The sequence below is a fragment of the Pelmatolapia mariae genome, linkage group LG3_W (assembly GCF_036321145.2).
Source record: "Pelmatolapia mariae isolate MD_Pm_ZW linkage group LG3_W, Pm_UMD_F_2, whole genome shotgun sequence".
In the NCBI taxonomy this organism is placed as follows: Eukaryota; Metazoa; Chordata; class Actinopteri; order Cichliformes; family Cichlidae; genus Pelmatolapia; species Pelmatolapia mariae.
In genome coordinates, this window is record NC_086229.1 from 52,150,800 (window position 1) to 52,171,835 (window position 21,036).

Below are 21,036 nucleotides of genomic sequence, written 5' to 3' on the forward strand. Positions count from 1 at the left end.
GATACCAAACAAGGGAAGATAAACTGTTTTTAAAGGTGAAATGTAGAGGGAAAATCAAAAGTAGTCAAAAACGGCCAACTACACCCTGGACCCCAGAGGGTTAACCCTTTAAGGCCTATCTGAGCAGGCACACTTTGTTTTGCATAACTACTTTTAAAACCTAGTAGAATTGCAACCACATAAGCTAGCAAAGGATGAAAATGACGTTTTCTATTCAAAGTAGGAAAAAAATAGAGACCAGGCGAAGTCAGAGCTGAAAACTTTTAATTTTTTTAAATTTTCACCTTGAAAGCAGAGCGGAGGTTTTTACTGAGATATTTTATGAGTTGACAGCACCATGTGCCACTTTCTCTCTGCTGATATGAGTGAATGGAGCCCACCCACCTGTCTGTTTTTCTATGTCTATAAGCAGCAGGTACACCACCTACTGAAACTGGGGTGAAGTGCACCAAAACCTCGGTTAGTCGTGATCATGTGACGTGGGTGTTTTAAACCATGCTTCAGAGTTGTGCTGTAGAGTCAAAGTGAATTCCCAAAGAAGGAAAGCTTATAACTCTCTCCAATCTCTTCATGCCCCAACTTTCTAATTGGAAAAGTATAAAAAACAAACTTTTGCTTCTGCAGAATAATTTAACTTGCAGAGATTACATTAGCTGTGCCGTAAAGGTGAGTCAGAGTGTGGTGTGGACCAAATCTTCATCAGTGAGCCTCCACTGTTTTTTTTTTTTTTTTTTTTTGTGGTTCACTTGTCCAGCATATTTATTCAGGTAAATTAATCATAACAAAATTTAAACCAAAACAAACCTTTCATTCTGAGGTTGCAAGGACCCCTCTCACCACTGACTGGTTAGTCAGTCATACTTTTGCGCACTACTCCTGGCATTGTTGTGGATAAAAATCAGAAACAAAGAAAAACTTCAGCTGAATAAGAGAACACTCTTATACTGCATTCACACAGAGCAGGGGTGAGCAACTCCAGGCCTCGAGGGCCAGGTCCTGCAGCTGATTCAAATGGCTAATTTACCTCCTCAACATGTCTTGAAGTTCTCCAGAGATTTGGTAACAAACTAATTATGTGATTCAGGTGTGTTGACCCAGGTTGATATCTAAAACTTACAGGACACCGGCCCTCGAGGCCGAAAAAACAATGAACAAACAGAACAGGAGCATATTGAACTTTAACCTTTATGAAATGTAAGATGAGTTTGGCTGATACAATTATAAGAATAAAGTAGGAAACCAAATAAACAATGTCTTGAAATACTGTCTTGAACATGAATCATCTTTTCACTCAGGTGTTGCAGTGATTTGACTTCTGGTCAGTATGAGTTCTACCACCAACACATTGCTATGACTCAGGGCTGTATCACATTTTCAAAGTATTAAACATTTAACCAGTGTGAATTTTCATGTGTTTCTTTAAGTTCATCCTCTGACTGAATCTTTTACCACAAGTGCTGCAAGGATATGGCCTTTCACCAGTGTGCACTCGTATGTGAGTTTTTAATGTTGATTTCTCATTGAATCTTTTCCCACAAGTGGTACAACAATGTGGCTTCTCTCCTGTGTGAATTCTTGTGTGAGTTTTCAAGTGTGCCAGCTGATTGAATATTTTCCCACAGGTGTTACACGGATACGGCTTCTCACCTGTGTGAATTCTTACATGAGTATTCAATGATGACTTCTGATTGAACTGTTTCCCACAGGTGCTACAAGGATATGGTTTTTCACCTGTGTGAACTCTCAGATGTGTAGTAAGGTTGGATTTAAAGTTAAACGTTTTTCCACAGGTGTCACACTGTACAGACTGTTTCCTTGTGTCAGTTTTACTTTCTGACACAGGAGTGTTGTCCACTCGCTCATTGTGATGTCTCCTCTTCTTTAGCTTTGTATTTCTAGTAGATCCTGAGTCCACGTAATGGTTTTCTTCATGATCTCGGCTCTCTGCTTCAGGAGAGCTGTGAGAAAGGAGCTGCTCACTGTTTAGTTTTTGTTCACTGTGGGAACTTTCCTCATAAGTCAGAGTCTTCATGAAAGTATCAGTCTCCTGCTTCATTCCAAGCTGCTCTCTCTCCTGACTGCTGCAGAGTTCCTCCTGTTCATCTTTAACCTGTGGGGGCTCTGGGTCCTCCTGGTCTGGGCTGGAGTTCCTCTCCTGGTTACAGACCTGCTGGTCATCCAGACCCTCCTCTTCCTCACAGTCATGTTGTTGTGGGAGGTCTTGAGGAACAAATAAATACAAGAAAAAGCAGTTATGTGATGATAAATGGTGATCAGACCAGAGAGTCTGTCATTTGACCGATTGTGAGCCAGTCTGTTTCATGCATGCGCAACACGTGCACAGCAGCTCAGGCAAACAGTTGTGCATACTCACAGCCACACACTAATATATTAGCATTGAAGCTCCTCACTGCGAGCAAAGACCCAAAGTCCACCAAACTAAACTGCACGGTGACCATTTTTGTGCAACAAACCTGACCACACTCTTAAACACGGACATGTTAAAGAAGCTAACAAAAGAAAAATGGCTAAACGTTCCCTAATGGTTCTACAAATGTAAACTTCAGGAAACATTGTCTGAAGGTCATGTGAAAGTTACATTTACGGAATGTGACCATCTCTTCTGTCAGTGAGAGAGCAGCAAAAGAAAGTCCTTAATGTCTGTTTCTAACATGCCTTCCCGCTGTCCTCTCTCTGTCTTTACAAACATCTCTAGTCGCTGTTCATATGTAATGAATGTAGGCTGTCAGATCACGGTTTACCTCATAATGCCGGTGGTGAAGCTTCTACAATGGGGGTCTTAAACTTAAATGAGCTGTGGGCCACTGCTGACACCATCACCTCACTGGAGGGCCACTTTAGTATTAAAGTATCGTATTTTCCGCACTATAAAGCACACTCCTTTAATTTATTCAAAAATCGACTGCAACAACACGGGAATAGAGCAGCTGTGACAGAATACAGCATTAATGAATTAATGGTACGGAAGTGGAGGAAGCAAGAAGAATGAGTTGAGTAAAGTTTGAGTTATCTGACTGTTTTGTTTCGCTTAATGCGCCTTATGATCTGAAAAATATGGTACTACAAAAAAAAAACAGAGACAAAAATGAGAAAACACCCACAAATGTTTCCAAAAATGTAGTGTTTTGTTTTGTTTCTTTTTTTGTAATCAAACTTTATTAGAGGGGAAGTGTGTTTTAGGACACTCGGGCCTAACATTAGCTGGCATAAAGTTAGCTCAAAACCAGCCGTTATTGTTGTTTAGCAGGCTCCTTTTGTCAGCAGTCCAGAGACCAGAGACCACATGTCTGATCTCCTGAAAAATCAGTAATTGCAGCAATAGCTGAAATAAACAGGATGTTTCTGCACATGTTCATGTGTTAGTGCTCTGACTTCAGTTCAGGAAATTAGGGTGTGAACAGCACAGAGTTAAAAACACGTCCATACCTGTGATGTGTGAGTTTCTGTCTGGTTTCCGGCTGATATCCAGCAGTCTGTGCTGACGGTTGATCTCCTCCTCATACTGGACGATGGTTTTTTGAACCTCTGAGAAGATTTCTTCACAAACAGCAGTTAGTCTCTCCTTGATGAACTCTCTCAGATACTGAACTGAACTCATTGCTGCTTCAACTCAGGCTGGACGGATCGATACAAGCATCGATAGAAGTGATACAGACGTTGGTATCAGATCCACACTGACGTGACAGGATCGATATTTTAGTATCTCTCCTCTAACCTTAGTCCGCTTCTTCAAACAGCAGTCATGTCTGCACACACCGCTCCACTTGAACAGCCACACTTTGCCCCTCCACCTCCTTCCTTCTCATTCTTCTGAGCTTGATGGCAGTTGGCAAACCAGCTTACAGGTGTATTACTGCCACCTACTGGAGTAAAGTGTGGACAGGAGAATAGCAGGAGAAAAAATTAAAAACTATATTCTTTCCATCAGCTTAAAATCTGAATGTATTCATAAAATAATCCCCGGTTTATCATAGAGTTTAAACACAGAGACCTGTTGGGAGTTGACCTATTTGGATTGCATGAGTTAATTCCTCTGTGTCCTATTCTCATCCAAGTAAACCATGTCTCTTCCTTTGGGTTCCTATCCTGCGTCATGTTCAAACATACATACTTTTACATATAGTGAAGACGTCTTCCCATTTCAGCTGTGACCAAATATTCCAGCCAAATACTCTGCAAATGAATGCAGAATATTCCTTTACTACACCCACTCTAAAACCCAGAGAAGACACTGTTTACACTCTAAGATATGGGTTAGTCTCTGTTATCATCCCAGGTCATCCCAAATGTGACGTTAATGTGTTGGGTTTCTACAGGCCAGTGCCACTATAACAGCCTGCTTTCAGACTCATGGGATTGTCCCTTTATCCTAGGGCTGTGCGATATGACCAAAATCTCATATCCTGATATAAGACATCTATCTTCCCGATAACGATATAAATCACAAAAATTTAACATTTTCTGTAAATTCTGTGAATCTCGGGCAGCTGAAGTGTTTCCAGCTGGGCGTCGTGTACCTGGAGTCAAGTGTTTAACCGATGCATGAAACTATACATCTTTAGACATAAGTTGTAACGGCCGCTGTTTTCTTTGTGAGTATTTATTACACGGCGTGCTGCGGGGAAAAGCCTATTCTAACGTTTGAGTCTAAGGTTTATTTTTTAGCACCTGACGGCTCTTTTTTGCTTCTCATCTGTAAATACTCTGCATACTCTTTCACGTAATACAGTTTATTTTGAAAACTCTCAACAGGATCTTGAGCTTTATTGTGAAAGGTTTATGTGGAAAATAAACATGGTTTTACCGTCATTGCTGCTAACTGCAACGCATAAAAACAGGCGCTTGTCCGTCTGTAGTGTGGTTATATTAAATTGAAGAGAAAGAGAGAACTTTAAGAAATTAATATAGCCACTACAGTGACCATCAAAATGACGGAAAAAATATTGCCGTAAACTGTTTATTTTGCGATACCACGAAACAAACGATAGCGTGATATAAAACAATAGACGTTTTTATATCGTCATCCGATATATATCGTTATATCGAACAGCCCTACTTTATCCCATATAATAGTAAACAGTTTTAATATCACTTGAAGTGTACTGTCTTTTATGCGGGCTAACGTGTTATAACACACACTATCCTATCAGAGCATTTAAAATGCATATTGGATTCATTCAACAAGTCATCAGATCAATTATGATCTTCTCTATTATCTCTGCTTTCACATCTGTGCTGTAACTCCTCCAAAGTGTACTGTGCACATTAAAACCCCCAAACCACACTTATCTTCAGTGGGACCACCTACATTATCCAGTATCTCGGTTTTCTGTCCCTGTTGTGACAATATACCCACAAACCCATTCAACACAAATTCTGCTACACCTCCACAAGGGCTGCAATGTTTTTTCTCTATAAACAATTACGCAGACTTTTAAAATTCGTGGATGCATAAAATTCTAAAACCACATAAATGTGTTTTTATAACTGCTACACACTACAGGAAGCTTTGGGGGCAGTATCTGAAAAACAAAATATTAACAACCAAATTTGTGATTAGTAACAGTCTGATTCTGTTTTGTTCTGTTTTAATTGTATTACGCACAGGCGTATAGATGAGTTTGTCCTGAAAAGAGGCTCATGCACCTCTCAGATGGCTGAAGTTATGACAGAGAGCGTGTTTAGTATGGTTATCAGCTGCAGCTGGAGCAAGCCTCATTCCAGAGCACGTCCACTGTAGTCGTGAATTCGTGAACTGAATCATCTGTAAACTTTGGAAATCTTTTATTTTGAACTGGAAACTAAAATCTTTTTGATATAATTTGAAGCTTTATTTGAAATTATGGACAGAAGCCATTTGTAGTTTCCTATTTGCATATTATTTTCTTGTTTAAACACAACTAGCACTTTAATTTGCATTCATATTTCATTCATTTCATTTTCATTCTCATGGTCCTATTAAGTAATAATAAAAAACACATTTGATTATTTTCATATTCACATTTCCTGGGTCAATATTTTAATTTGTTGTGTCTAGAACAGGAGGGCTGCCCACATGAAACAGAGATAAAAGTTACTGAAATAATCGCTGACTAATCAAAGGGATATTGGCAGATTAGTCGACTGCTGATATAATCTTTAGTTGCAGACCTAACCTCCACCTCTCTCAGTCTCCCCATAATTCCTGATCGCTGTACACCCATATACAAGAAAATCCCACTGTGGTTTCAACCATATTTTACAAAATATATCTCACGAAACTTGTCCAACAAATTTGAGATGTTTGTTTATTTTTATTTACCACTGGCTACAAGGTTTCTTGGTTTGCACATTAAAAAAGCTAATATCACGAAGATCCACCAGACATGACTAAAAGTTGGGAGTTCCTCCCTTTAACGTTTCTTCCACGTAGTTCTTTAACATTTCTCAGCTGATTTCACAATAATCATTTTCCTGTCTGTGCTGAGCTCTTTATCCCTTCGACCATAAACAATATGAATTATTTCTTGCTCACAGTCAGAACATCTTCCTGTATCACCATCTTGCCAGTTTCCACCACATCTGTTGTTATTTTCTGTGCTCTCTGACTCGGGTTCAGCCTGCTGCTTGGACACTTTCCCCACACTGCACCTCCCTTACACTAATTCAGTCCTGTGTACCTTGATGAACCACATCCCTACAAGCGCTCATCAGAGATCCGTTTCTCAGTATTTTAGCACTCTTAATCTCCCTACAGGCGTATTTATCGGTGTTGTAGCTGAATCTGGTTCCACTCACCGAACAACGACCGTCTGGAGACGATTTTATGATCACTTTAAATTCGTCCTCGTTTTCAGGGTTACACTGCGCTCACTGTCCGTTTCCTCCACATTACAGATTTACTTTCGCTTTTGCTGTTTTCGCCTATTTTTCACCTTATTTCCGCTCTGTCATGAACAGCTTCATCTCTCCCGCCATCTACTTCCTTTCATTACACTTCCTGATACGTCACTTTCTGCCCTCTCTGCTGTGGTTTGCTATTTTTGGTGACGTGAATCAGCAGGTGACTCTGTCAGGAGGACACAGAAAGTAATACATACGGCATACTCCATTAATTTGACGTGGTCAGAGTTTTAATAAGCTTTTTCCTTTTTAATTTACACAAATTGCTGCCAGATTTTTTTTTTTAAAAAAAGCAAAACAAACTCATTAATAAAGTGTAGCAAGGCTGCTTTGGTCCATGCATATTTTTTCCTATCAACATAGTATTTTACAACAGTAATGGACAATATGATTTTTTCTCCCAATCTTTTCCTTACATTATATGCCCTTTGAATCTGTTCAGCACCACTTTCACTGGATAAACCTAATACGTGTCAATATGTACAGTATGGTGAAAGACACTTCATTAATCTGGTTATTGATACAGTATTTATCACAGGTCCTCCATGCATTCTCCTGTTGTATATCATTAAATAAGAAAGACCAGGAGTGTTTAGAAGGAGAGACAGTAGCATAACTAATTATATTCCTAATATTGTTCTTTATTATTTCTTTTTCAACACATCAATGACAAATATATATATAGCTGTCATATATTCTTCTAAACTGAAGGCTACATCTGTCATGATCCTGGGTCTTTTGACCCAGCGTTTTGTGTTTTCTATTATTTGTGATGTATTTTGGTTCTGGTTTTCTATTTCTTCAGTTTTTAGTTCTGCTCTTCCTCAGTTTAGTGTTTAGTCATTTCTGCCTGCAGGCAGTAATACATGTGTATTACTGTGTCAAGTCTGTGTTTCTAAGTCTGTGTCTTTGCATGTGTGAGTTCCTGTTTTATTTTGTAGGTCGGTGTCTCCCGTCAGTGTTTCTTGTTTCACCTTCCCTTATCTCGTTATGTCCAATTACTCCCGTGCCTCCCTCCTGTTTACCATTCCCTGATTGCCCTATGTGTATTTAAGCCCTGTGTTTTCTCGTGTGCGTTGCTGGTTCGTCTGCGTATTTCCCTCCGTCGTCTCTGTCCCTCCATGTCTCCCTGCATCTCTGTTTCTGTTAGTTTTCCAAGTTTAGGTTTTTGCTTAGTTTTCATGCTCACCCTTGCCATTTCTATCTGTATCACCAGCTGTTGAATAAACTCACTTGCATCAGAGCTGCCACATCTTGGGTCCTTTAATAATTCCAAACCGTGACAAAATCATCAACAGCAGAGTTTGGTAACAGTATGAGGACACTTTTTGGTACAGCATCTAAAACTACAGCAGATTCTTTTGGTTTTACGGATATTTTGTAATTTTCTAGAAACTCTTAGAATGATAAGAAATAACATTTTGATAAAGAAGCTGAGCCACTTTCCTTATTCATTTGTCAAAGTGTGTATGATAACAAAGAGTCTTATTTTTATAATGGATTATTGCTCTAGATTTGTCTGTTTACTCTGTGGGAAGCAGTTAGGTTTCTTGAGCTAATAACGGACTTGTGAGCGCTAGGTTTTGAAAACTGGATGTGTGAATCTGGAAATCATCTACAGTGAAGTCAAATTTTAAAAAAAATCTAGCATGACTGTCTGGGCTGAACAGGTAGTTGTTGTTTTTTAAATATAATTATTATTTTTTTTGTAATGTGATTTATTCTTCTCAAGTTATTTCTACTTCAGTCCAAATAAATGGCTTAGAGTGTGTGCTGTGTGTTTTTCTGAAGCATGACAACCCTTTCCAACAAGTATTTCCAGCTGTTTGTCTCCCCTCTGCACTTGTCTTTCTTCTTGTCATGTCTGTGTTTGTCCAGCAGGTGTCTCCGTCGGTTCATTTTCTCTGGGTGACACCTTTCCTTCCGTCCCTCTGCTTACTTTAATGTTTGCTTTAAGTTCAGTTGTATGTAATCATTTTCTTACATTCAAAGTTAAATTGAATTTAATTGAATTGAAACTGAAAGAATTTATTGTCATTATACACAGTATAACGAGATTAAAAACAGCTCCATAAAAGTGTGCATGTACTTAGCAAATTATAAAAAGAAATCTATGCAATAATATAACTATACAAATAATATAAATACACAGTACAGGAGTGACACAGACAGTGGCAGTTATAAATGGCAGACAAAGAGGGCAGGAGGAAGCCGATGATTTTTTGTGCTATGTTTGCCACCCTCTGTTGTCTCTTCCTGTCAATCAATCAATCAATCAATCAATCCAAGCTTTATTCGCGAAATGGGACCCCCTCCCGACCTTACACACACAACACAGACATTACATGGGGATACAAGTCGGAGATCGGTAGCGTTACAGAAAAAAACATTGAAATGTACATTACAATGGGAAAGTACAAGAGGAAAAAAAGAGACCTCTGCTCATGCTGTGCTTCCATGGTAGGACAGCATGGGAACAGGAAACAAAAAAACTCCTCTGCACAAAAAGCACATGAATGTCCACAACACAACATTATGAAGGACATGACAAGCCACAGGGTTGGGTGGGGGGTGAAGAGTAATGCGAAGCGAACACAGCAGCCACCCTGCACAGCACTATCATTCCAGCGTCGGCTCAGACCCGCCGTGTTCCCCCGCAGGAAACAAGCATCGAAGGCATTTGGAAAGGGAGGGGGGATGAGTGTGTGCATATCAGTATGTGTGTATGTGTGTGTGTGTCCAGAGTTTAGCTGAGACAGTGTCCTTCGCCCTGCCAGGCTAAGTAAACAGTCTTCCAGCCAACCCAGGTGGCCTTGCATAGGGTGGGAGGAACAGTCTAAACACAGTCGTTATCAGGGAGTTTTAGTTCGGCTCTAGCCTTGAGCTCTCAGCTGGCGCTGAATGGATAGCCAAGTTATGATGGTGGTTTTCTTTTATGCGAACAGCTCATGGGAATTTCAAAGTTGTTCTTAACACTCCGACACCGACACTGGTCTCTCCATTTTCTGTTGGAGAGCCGCTAACTTCTCCATGATGTTATCCAGCTTGCGTTCCGTGGTCTTGTCATTCTTGTGCCCAGAGAGCCGATTCTGAGACCTCACGACCGCAGTGAGCTGTTCTAAGATGTTATCCAACTTTTGCTCAGAGGTGTTATCCTTGGCGAACGTATCCTGTTATCCTGTCTGCCTCCATGTAGCTGGAGTGTCACACTTCCACTGCATATGTCAGCAGGCTCTCGATGGTGGAGCTGTAGAAGGTCACCAGCAGCTGGGTGTTTAGTTGCTCCTTCTTGAGCACCCTTAGGAAGTGTAGCGCTGCTGGGCCTTCTTGACTAGCGCCGCGGTTTTGACTGACCAGGAGAGGTCTGCGGAGATGTGGACGCAGAGACATTTGAAGGACTCCACTCGGTCTACACATTCACTGTTAAAGTGCAGGGGTGCAGGGGCAGTGCTGTTCTGCCTGAAGTCGAGGTGATGTTAAGTCCAAGGTTGTTTAATGCACACCATTTCTCCCAGTTTCATGACCTCATCTCTGTAGGCCACCTCATTTCCCCCTGTGATCAGCCCCACCACTGTTGTGTCATCGGCAAATTTGAGTATGATGTTCTCTGGGTGGGCGGGGCTGAAGTCAGATGTGTAGAGGGAGTAGAGTAGTAGGCTTAGTACACAGCCCTGGGGAGAGCTGGTGCTGAGAGCGTGAGGGAAAGAGTAGTAGGGGCCTAGTTTCACCCTCTGGGGTCTGTTGACCAAAAAATCTTATCCAAGAGCAAGTGGATGGTGGGAGCCGCAGGTTGGCTAACTTGGGGATTAAAATGTCCAGTATTATTGTGTTAAAGGGTAAGCTGAAGTCAACAAAGAGCATTCTGACATAGCTCCCCTGTTTCTCCAGGTGACTCAGTGCTGTATGGAGAGCAATGGCTATGGCGTCTTCGGTGGATCAGCTCAGCCTGAGCTTCCTGCTAATAAAAACTAAGTGCAAAAGCACCAAAGAGGAAAAGTGCTTCACTTATTCATTAAAACATGGTCAAAGTCTGAATGAAGCATCAATAATTTCAGGAATTCTTATATTTTTAACTGTATTTCTTTTTAATACAGTTTATTTTATAAAATCAGAATTAAGTCACTTACAGCATGTAATGCAACTCCATCCGATTTGACTGAATGAGTGGCTGCTGAAGTATAGAGACCTGTATCATTTAGTTTTTATATTTAGATATATAAATGATCAAGTTGACAAAAGTTTAATTTAAAAAATGACGTTAAATCACATTACTCTAGATATAATAATGTGTTATTAGTATGAACATTAAATAATAGTTTAAAATACTTTTCATTATATTTTCAAAAGGGTCAAGGAATCAAAATTGATTCATGTTTTAAAAGTTCAAACTTCAAAGACTGTAAATTTATGATCGAGAAAATCGATATTTTTCAGATTTCTGAGACTGGAACCAGTTTTTCCTTCATATGTTTTGTTACATTAAAATATCAGCCAATAAGAACAAATTTAGGTTTGTATTGATGTAAGGTTGTTAATGTAACTACATTTTAAGTCAGTGCAATATTATTTTCACACATCAATGGACCACTGAACTTCTCAGCTTCTAAAATGTAAAGCCTCATTTAGAAACTACAGAAGTACATATAATGGTCAGAGATCAACATGAACCTGTCTTCTCTATTTGACTTTAATCATCTCTGCAGTGGCTTCATAATCTAAAAGCCAAAGTCCAGCATAGAGCGGCTGAGTGAATGTGGTCTGGACTCTGTGGAGGAGAGTCATGGTTTCAGAGACGCTGTAGAAAGACAGAATACCTGCTCTGTGATCCAGGTACACTCCTACTCTGGAGGACAGAGGACCTGAGAGGACAGTTCGGACATGGTTGTGCCAAAATTGAAAATTGTTTGTGTTACAGTTTAATGCCCAAGATTTCTCATTATATCCAAATCCACATTCTTTGTCCCCCCCTGCTCTGCCGATATTCTTGTACGCAACTGCTACTAAAACTACTCCCCCTCTCCACTCCACCTCCCAGTAACAACGTCCACTCAGACTCTCTCTACTCAGGACCTGAGAATATCCAGTGAATCTGTCTGGATGATCAGAATAAGACTGTTGTTGTTTCATAAATGTTACTTTTCTGTTCCCCTCAGATAATAACAGGTGTGTGTTTGCTGTGTTTGGATCCAGTGTGATTTCATGTGAATATTTTAAGAATCCAGCTCTGGTCTTTGGCTCTGGTGATGACAGTAAAACATCCACTTCAGTGACTGTCAGTGAGATGTTTGTCCATTCCTCTCTCAGAATGTCCTGTAGTTTATCTCTGGTCTCTGACACAGCTGCTGTCACATCCTCAAAGTAGCTCAGAGGATGAATATTGATGCTGGATGAGTGTGTAGACTCACTGAGTGCTGACAGTGAGGGGTAGTTGTGTAGAAACTGGTTGTGATCCTCTGTGTGTGAGAGCTGCTCCAGCTCGCCGTCTTTCCTCTTCAGCTCAGCGATCTCCTGCTCCAGCTTCTCCTGAAGCTTTTTGACTCGACTCACTTCAGTTTCCTGCTGGGATCTGACCTGCTGCTTCACATCAGAGCTTCTTTTCTGGATGAGACGGATCAGCTCAGTGAACATCTTCTCACTGTCCTCCACTGCTTTATCAGCACAGCCATTGATGGCCTCCACCTCCTGTTGAAGCAGCTTCACATCTTTCTCTCGCTCCTGGATTCTCTGCTGGATGTTTAGTCGTCTCACCTCGAGCTCCTTCTGCTTCTCAGTCCTTTCTGCTGCAGCTGGGACTGTTTCATGGCCTTTATGTTCATCCATTATGCAGAGATAACAGATACTCTGCTGATCAGTACGACAGAAAATCTTCATCACCTCATCATGACGAGAGCAGATGTTCTCCTGGAGCTTCTTGGAGGGGGCCACCAGCTTGTGTTTTCCAAAGGCAGGAGACTCAAAATGAAGCTGAATATGTTTCTCACAGTAGGAGATCACACACACCAGACAGGACTTGATGGCTTTCAGCTTCCTCCCAGTGCAGACATCACAGGCCACATCTTCAGGTCCAGCATAGCAGTGATCAGCTGGAGCAGCTTGGAGTCCAGTCTTCTTCAGCTGCTCCACCAACTCTGCTAACATAGTATTTTTAACCATCACTGGTCTCGCTGTGAAAGTCCCCCTACATTGAGGGCAGCTGTGGATTCCCTTCCTGTCCTCTTCATCAAAGTGGGTTTGAATACAGTTCATGCAGTAGCTGTGTCCACAGGCTGTAGTCACCGGATCCTTCAGTAGATCCAAACAGATGGAACAAGAGAAGGTTTCTCGGTCCAGCTGAACTCCTTTCTGTGCCATTTCTCCTCTCAGTGTCAGTGACTGTGTGAGTTTCTCTTTCTTATAACTGAAACTAGTCTGAGCTCTGATCTCAACAACATGTGTTTCTTCAGTGAATATATGCATTGATCTCTAATCTTGAAGATAACCTGCTCTTAAGCTGTTATGGCAGTACAAAGGTTAGAGCAGATAGGCAACTGCAGGACCAATGAGAAGTGATAACAGGTGTGTTGATGGGAAAAGAAGGGAAAGTCTGAGGGAAGTAAAGAGTTTATGGACTGTGTCGTAGTGGTTCTATTTATGAACTTTGAATCATTAAAAGCAGTATCACTATAATAGCAGACAGCAGGTCAGACAGCATGCTAATGAGGGGAAATCTACAAACCCGTAATGAACTGTTCATGTCTTTGTGTGGAGAGAGAAAAGAGAGGAACCATAAGCAGGACTCATAGACTGGTGACGGATGTGGATGGTGTTTATTGTGGAGACAGGATGAACAGAACATGAGAAATAGACTGACAGACCAGCTGAATGCCTGAACTGAACCGGAAACACATGTAACATAAACAGTGACTAAGTACAAACTGAAAGCACTGGGTAAACAACCCAGGAACCCTGACAGTTTATAAACCACATTTATTACAAATATAAGTCCATAAGTCTGCATAGTCTGAAACCTCAATTTTAAGCCCTCATGTCTCATCATACTGTAATCTATAGTTACTTTATGGTTCAATGAGTTTTGCTTGGAGTTTCAAGTAACTTTGGTCATTTAAGTATTTATGATTTCCTTGATATTAAAAAAGACTTCCAAGCGCAATCTTGGCTGTTCCAAAATTTTACTCCACAAATAGAAATACAAATGCTTTTATCTGCTGTTCATGTGTTAAAAGTCTACAAATATAACTTTCCAGCAAAGTTAAAAAACCTCTGCCAAGAAAAATCCTTTCTGCATTCCTGGTAACATACTATATCTGGCTTTAAACATCATTTAACACAAGCTTATATTTTCTGAGATCCCAGATTTTGGATTTCAAAAATAAAATGTTATTTCTGTCTCAGGTCATGTTCCCATGTTTTGTAGTACCTGTGTTATCGCTTTCTGTTCCCATAATCATCTGTTTCTTCTATCCATGGCCGTTTATCAATTCTCAAGTACGCGAGTACGTACTCGCGTTCTCGGCGAGTACGTACTGGCCGAAAACGCACGGGAGTACGGACTCGCCGAGAACGCGAGCACAGACTCGCGATTTGTACAATTGGAACACCAGCCTACGTGATGATGTCACAGGTCCAGAGTTTTTACTGCCGTCCCCTCTTAATTTAACTGTGACTGAGTAATATGTTATGAAGCTTAACTTTAATCACAGCCAAACCGGTTTACTCAGGAACAAATAAAACACTGAAATAAACTAAACATTAACATTTAGAAGTGATCTAAGTGACTTATATATCATTTTTAACCTCAGTAGTGAAACCTCTATTAATAAAAATAGTGTACATGTACATACGTGTACATACCTTAATAAAAACAAGCAGGTGAGATGTTAGAACGCTTCTATTTTTATTTTAGTGGACACTCAATACTATAGACAGCTGCTGGGGTTTGTTTAACCTGAGTAGTGAGAAGACCGCGGGGGGGGGGGGTTTGAAAACGATGTGCCGGGAGTCCGCTGTTGAGTTGTAGATGAAATGCATTCTGGGATATTTAGTTGTACCAAGTCACCACCGATGCATGCTCGATAAAACGGGCGGAGCGAGAACACATCCGGGACTTTTTCGCGTTCTCGGCTTGATGCGTACTTCGAATTGGAACAGTACTTGGTCTCCGACTGATGACGTATCACAAGTACACGAGAACGCAAGTACGCACAAGTACGCATATTGAGAAACGGCCCATGTTTGTTTATCTTCAGACCTTGGCCGTTCCTCAATTCCCAAGTACGCGAGTACGTACTAGCCGAGAACGCACGGGAGTATGGACTCGCCGAGAACGCGAGCACGGACACGCGATTTGTACAATTGGAACACCTGCGTACGTGATGATGTCACAGGTCCGGAGTTTCTACTGCCGTCCCCTCGTAATTTAACTGTGAGTAACATGTTATGAAGCTTAACTTTAATCACAGCCAAACCAGTTGACTCAGGAACAAATAAAACACTGAAATAAACTAAACATTAACATTTAGAAGGTGAGATGTTAGAACGCTTCTATTTTTATTTTAGTGGACACTCAATACTATAGACAGCTGCTGGGGTTTGTTTAACCTGAGTAGTGAGAAGAGCGCGAGCGGGGGGGGGGGGGGGGGGGGGGGGGGGGGGGAGATCTGCCGGGAGTCCGCTGTTGAGTTTTGGACGAAATGCATTCTGGGCTATTTAGCTATTTAGCTGTACCAAGTCCACACCGATGCATGCTCGATAAAACGGGCGGAGCGAGAACACATCCGGGACTTTTTCGCGTTCTTGGCTTGATGCGTACTTCGAATTGGAACAGTACTTGGTCTCCGACTGATGACGTATCACGAGTACACGAGAACGCAAGTATGCACAAGTACGCATATTGAGAAACGCCCCTTGTGTCAAGTTTGAATGTTTCTGTCTTGGTCTTGGTCGGTCTGTCTCTCTCTGTGTTAATTCCTGTTTTATGTGTGTTATGGTCACTTTTGCTTCCTTTGTCTCATCAGTCAGAGCCTGTTCAGCTGTGTTTCCCTGGTGTTTTCACTCTGCATAATCTCCCTGTTTTCTCTGTTGCGTTGTCCACTCAGGCTGCGTTTTCCAGAGTTCTGTGTCTACCTGTGTCCACCCCTGATTGTGGGTGACTCTGCCGTAAAGGATGTACAAAGGATGTGCGGTAAGAACACTAAAGTCCTCTGCTTTCCTAATGATATGGTCAACAACCTGAAGGAGAGAATTCTTCAGATTGCAGATGAATATCCAACTGTGACAAATATTGTTCTGCATACAGGGTCAAACGATGTGTCCAAACAACAGTCGGAGGTTCTGAAACGGGACTTTACTGGATTATTAAATACTGTAAACTCTCTGAATGCAGCTGTATTCATCAGTGGGCCTGTACCGCCCGTCAGAGGAGGAGACGAGAGATTCAGCAGATTGTTTGCACTGAATAAATGGCTTATATCAGCATGTACTGACCACTCAGTGCATTTTATCAACAACTTTAATATTTTTTGGGAACGCAGGCATCTGTTTAAAGCAAATGGATTTAATTTTAACAAGTCAGGGGTGAAACTGTTCACCTCCAACTTGTTTTATTCCATACGTCATCCATCTGTGCTTGGTGCCAAGGCTGAGATAAACGAGGAGTTATCTAATAAAGAGGAACAAACAGTACTCCAAGAACAAACAAAGCCCAGCAGAAACCTTGAGGAGGAGCTCCATCTGCCCCCACCCGGGAAGAGCCTCAGAAAGGAGAGACATCTGAGGCAAGAAGAGGGGTCCCTATTTGCCTCCACCTCTCTCAACAACACCAACGACCAGGACCAGGGACCACGACCTTCCCCAGTCCCCCAAACCCCTGACAGGCCATCACCCTCCTCCCCCTCCCTTTCTCCCTCCTCCCCACACCTGAAATTCACTGAGGAGATGATGGAGCGGGTCAATGCTGGGCTCAGATCTACCCCCTGGCCCAATCCCTTTTTGTCCCCCATTAACCCCCCACCAGAGCAGCCAAAGGTTCGCCATCGAGCCCCGCCCTCAACAGAGCAATCAAAGTTACACTGCGCAGCCTCGCCGCCCTTAGTTCCTCCTTACCACCTTCATGCTCTGTCTCCGCAGTCTGATGTGTGATGTGTGGAGGGTCCAGGCTGCGAGGATTATGACAGTGGTGACTTTTCCCAGGAGAAGCTGGGACCCTGTTTATTAGAAGGTTTCAAAATTTCTGTACTTTTAGGTGACAGAAGGAGACATGTGGCCTGGTCAAAACACAAAGAGCTGCACTCTAAAAGATCTTTAAATGTAGTAAACATACCTTGTGTGCCACAGACTGCTCCCAAACACGAGGGGGCAAATAATACCTCTAAAACACTTAAGTTGGCTTTATTAAACGTTAGATCTTTAGCTGGGAAAACATTTTTAATTAATGATTTAATCACTGAGCACAGCCTTGATTTTATGTTTTTAACTGAAACTTGGTTGGACCAAAGTAACAGTGGAGCTGTTTTCATCGAGACGACCCCTCCTAACTACAGTTTTATCAGTGAGGCCAGGGTGAGCAGGAGAGGAGGAGGGGTTGCTGTCTTATTTAATGAATCATTTCAATGTAAGCAGCTATCTCCTGGAAGTTTTCAGTCTTTTGAATATGTGGCGTTACAGCTGAAGGCTCCATCCAAAGTTGTGTTTCTTAATGTTTACAGGCCTCCCAAATACTGCACAGACTTTTTTAATGACCTCAGTGAACTGCTGTCTGTGATCTGTGTTGATTTCGACTGTGTAATTATTGTTGGGGATTTTAACATCCATGTGGACAACCCTCAGGACAAAGGGACTAAAGACCTGAGTAACACTCTGGGCAACTTTGGGCTGACTCAGCATGTAACAGAGGCCACACATAATAGAGGACACACTCTTGACCTACTGATCTCCAAGGGCCTGAGCATTTCAAAGGTTACTGTGTCTGATGTGGGCCTGTCTGATCATTACTGTGTTTTCTTTGAAAGTAAAATCTCAGCCCACACAAATATATCAACAGCAGTGATCACAAAACGGTGTATAACTGAACACAGTAGTGAGATCTTTAACCAGGTCTTCCCATTAACACCTGACCTGTCCAGAGGTTCAGTCAATGAGCTCGTCACTAGCTTCAATGCTAAAATGTTAAATGTAATGGACACTATTGCTCCCATTAAGGTGAAGGTTATCTCTGGAAGGAAGAAGTCTCCATGGAGAAACTCCACACTGGTGAAAAATGAAAAAAGAGAGTGTAGGAAAGCTGAGCGCAGATGGAGAAAAACAAACCTCCAGGTTCATTATGACATCTATAAAGAGAAACTTCACAATTATAATTTACAACTGAGGAGTGCAAGGAGGTCCTACTTCTCTGACATCATTACCAAAAACAGTCATAACGCTCGGGTCCTATTTTCTACAGTTGACAGGCTAACAAACCCTCCTGTGTCAGTGGCAGCTGAACTTCATTCGACCATGGCCTGCAATGACTTTGCCAAATTCTTCACAGAAAAAATCCAAAAGATTAGACAAGCAATTGGTACATCAACAGCAGATCCAGGACATGTACTGTGTCCACCAAAAAACTGTTTAAACACCATCAAACAGTTTCACCCTATTAACAACAAAGACCTGGAGGACATCTTAGGTCAACTGAACTCCTCCTCCTGCTGTTTAGATGTCCTGCCAACAAGTTTTTTCAAAAAGGTCTCAAAGACTTTGGAGTCAGACCTGTTACAGATCATAAACTTTTCTTTAACGTCAGGTGTGTTTCCAGAATCACTAAAAACTGCTGTAATTAAACCTATACTGAAAAAGGACAATCTTGACAAGACACAAATGAATAACTACAGGCCGATCTCAAACCTCCCATTTTTAAGTAAGATCATTGAAAAAGCAGTTTCTCAACAGCTCAATTACTTCTTAACACAGAATAACTGCTATGATGCCTTCCAGTCAGGTTTTAGACAGAACCACAGCACTGAAACCGCTCTGACCAAAGTGTTTAATGACATATGTCTGAATACAGACAGTGGAAAAATGTCAGTCTTAGTTTTACTGGATCTCAGTGCAGCATTTGATACAGTTGACCACAACATATTACTCAAACGACTGGAGAACTGGGCAGGTCTTTCAGGAACTGTACTAAACTGGTTCAAAACATACTTAGAAAACAGGAAATACTTTGTATCAATAGGTAACTTCACATCTGAGCAGACAAGTATCACATGTGGAGTTCCCCAAGGTTCCATCTTGGGACCCCTTCTGTTTAACATCTACATGCTCCCACTGGCACAGATTATAAAGAACAACAAAATAAACTATCATAGCTACGCAGATGACACACAAATATATATCACAATGTCACCAGGAGACCGAGGCCCTGTACAGGCTCTTGGTAAATGCATTGAGGAAATTAATGACTGGTTGTGCCACAATTTTCTCCAGCTAAACAAAAACAAAACTGAAGTAATAGTCTTTGGTGCCAAAGAAAAACGATTACAGGTCACCAGAGAACTTCAATCTATACACCTAAAAACCACCAACCAGGCGAGAAATTTGGGTGTAGTGATGGATGCAGACCTAAACTTAGAAAAACACATTAAGACAATAACAAAATCAGCTTACTATCACCTCAAGAATATTTCAAGGATAAAAGATCTGATGTCTCAACAGGACCTGGAAAAACTAGTCCATGCATTCATCTTTAGTAGGCTTGATTACTGTAACAGCATCTTTACAGGTCTACCTAAAAAATCAGTCAGACAACTACAGCTCATTCAGAACTCTGCTGCTAGAGTCCTCACTAAGACCAAAAAAGTGGACCACATCAGTCCAGCTCTGAGGTCTTTACACTGGCTGCCTGTCCGTCAGAGGATAGACTTTAAAGTTCTGATGCTGGTCTATAAAGCTCTGAATGGTTTAGGACCAAAATACATCAGTGACCTCCTGACCCAGTATGAACCTTCCAGATCCCTCAGGTCATCTGGATCCGGTTTTTTATCAGTTCCCAGAGTCAGAACCAAACACGGAGAAGCTGCATTCAGCTTTTATGCTCCATATATCTGGAACAAACTCCCAGAAAGCCTCAGATCAGCTGAAACACTCAGTTTATTTAAATCCAGGTTGAAGACTCACCTATTCTCAGCTGCTTTTGAATAAAGCACCAAATCCACACTTTTAAGCTTAAATTTCAAAACTTACATTTTAACTACTGACTTTATCTACTGTTCTGATTTTATCTACTGTTTGATTTTTGATTTTAAATACTGTTTTGTTTGTTTGTTTGTTTGTTTGTTTGTTTGCTTGTCTTAATCAATTTTAAATCATGCTTTTTATTTGTTTTTGTTTTTAATGTCTCTGTAAAGCACTTTGAATCACCTTGTTGTTGAATTGTGCTATATAAATAAACTTGCCTTGCCTTGCCTTACCTTGTCTTCATTGTAGTTTCCAAGTTTCATAGCCTCATATATCTTTCCCCCACTGGTCTAAATATTGAAGCAGCGCTTGCTGTGTCAAAGTTACTGAGGCTGATAAAAAGAAAAAATAAGTAGATATGTTTCTTGCCCAATTTATATTGGGATTTTATTGCATATAGCTGTTACGGCTGAAAAGGCCAGACTGGGTATGTCGACTCAAGTGCAGACACAGACGGAGGCAAAACTGATACAGTGCTTTATTTACAGTGATGCAATTTGACAACAGTGAATGAATGATTAAATGAACGAACAATGAATGATCTTGCAAGTAATCTGAAGGCTATGAACTATGAGGCAATCCTAGATACAAGACACTTAAACTATGAGCTATTGCAAGATGCAAAAGTCCATGAAAAGATCCTGGAGGAAGGGACAGGGTCCCAGGTGAGGTATACAATGTCAGTGTTGCAGGTGGAGACGGTGTGGGAGGAGGGGAGTGTGAAGGGTCTGGGTGAGTAATAATCCAGAGGGCACTTTAACCAAATGTAGTGGCAGGGAGGCAGTCAGTGCATATATACAGGTCCTTTTCAAAAAATTAGCATATTGTGATAAAGTTCATTATTTTCTGTAATGTACTGATAAACATTAGACTTTCATATATTTTAGATTCATTACACACAACTGAAGTAGTTCAAGCCTT

The 21,036-nt window shown here is 41.2% G+C and overlaps 2 protein-coding genes across 2 annotated transcripts; both read right to left on the reverse strand.

Annotated features, from left to right (window-relative positions):
- Positions 1-290: 290 nt before the first annotated feature.
- Positions 291-6,961, reverse strand: LOC134624623 (zinc finger protein ZFP2-like). The gene is made up of 3 exons (XM_063469633.1): positions 6,799-6,961; positions 3,448-3,884; positions 291-2,220 (listed from the first exon to the last, which is right to left on the reverse strand). Exons 2-3 carry the CDS (start codon positions 3,617-3,619, stop codon positions 1,391-1,393), a joined length of 1,002 nt encoding a protein of 333 aa, XP_063325703.1. The 5' UTR covers positions 3,620-3,884; positions 6,799-6,961; the 3' UTR covers positions 291-1,390.
- A 4,619-nt stretch (positions 6,962-11,580) lies between these two features.
- Positions 11,581-13,278, reverse strand: LOC134624620 (tripartite motif-containing protein 16-like). Its single transcript, XM_063469629.2, has one exon. It carries the CDS (start codon positions 13,252-13,254, stop codon positions 11,581-11,583), a length of 1,674 nt encoding a protein of 557 aa, XP_063325699.1. The 5' UTR covers positions 13,255-13,278.
- Between the last annotated feature and the right edge of the window lie 7,758 nt (positions 13,279-21,036).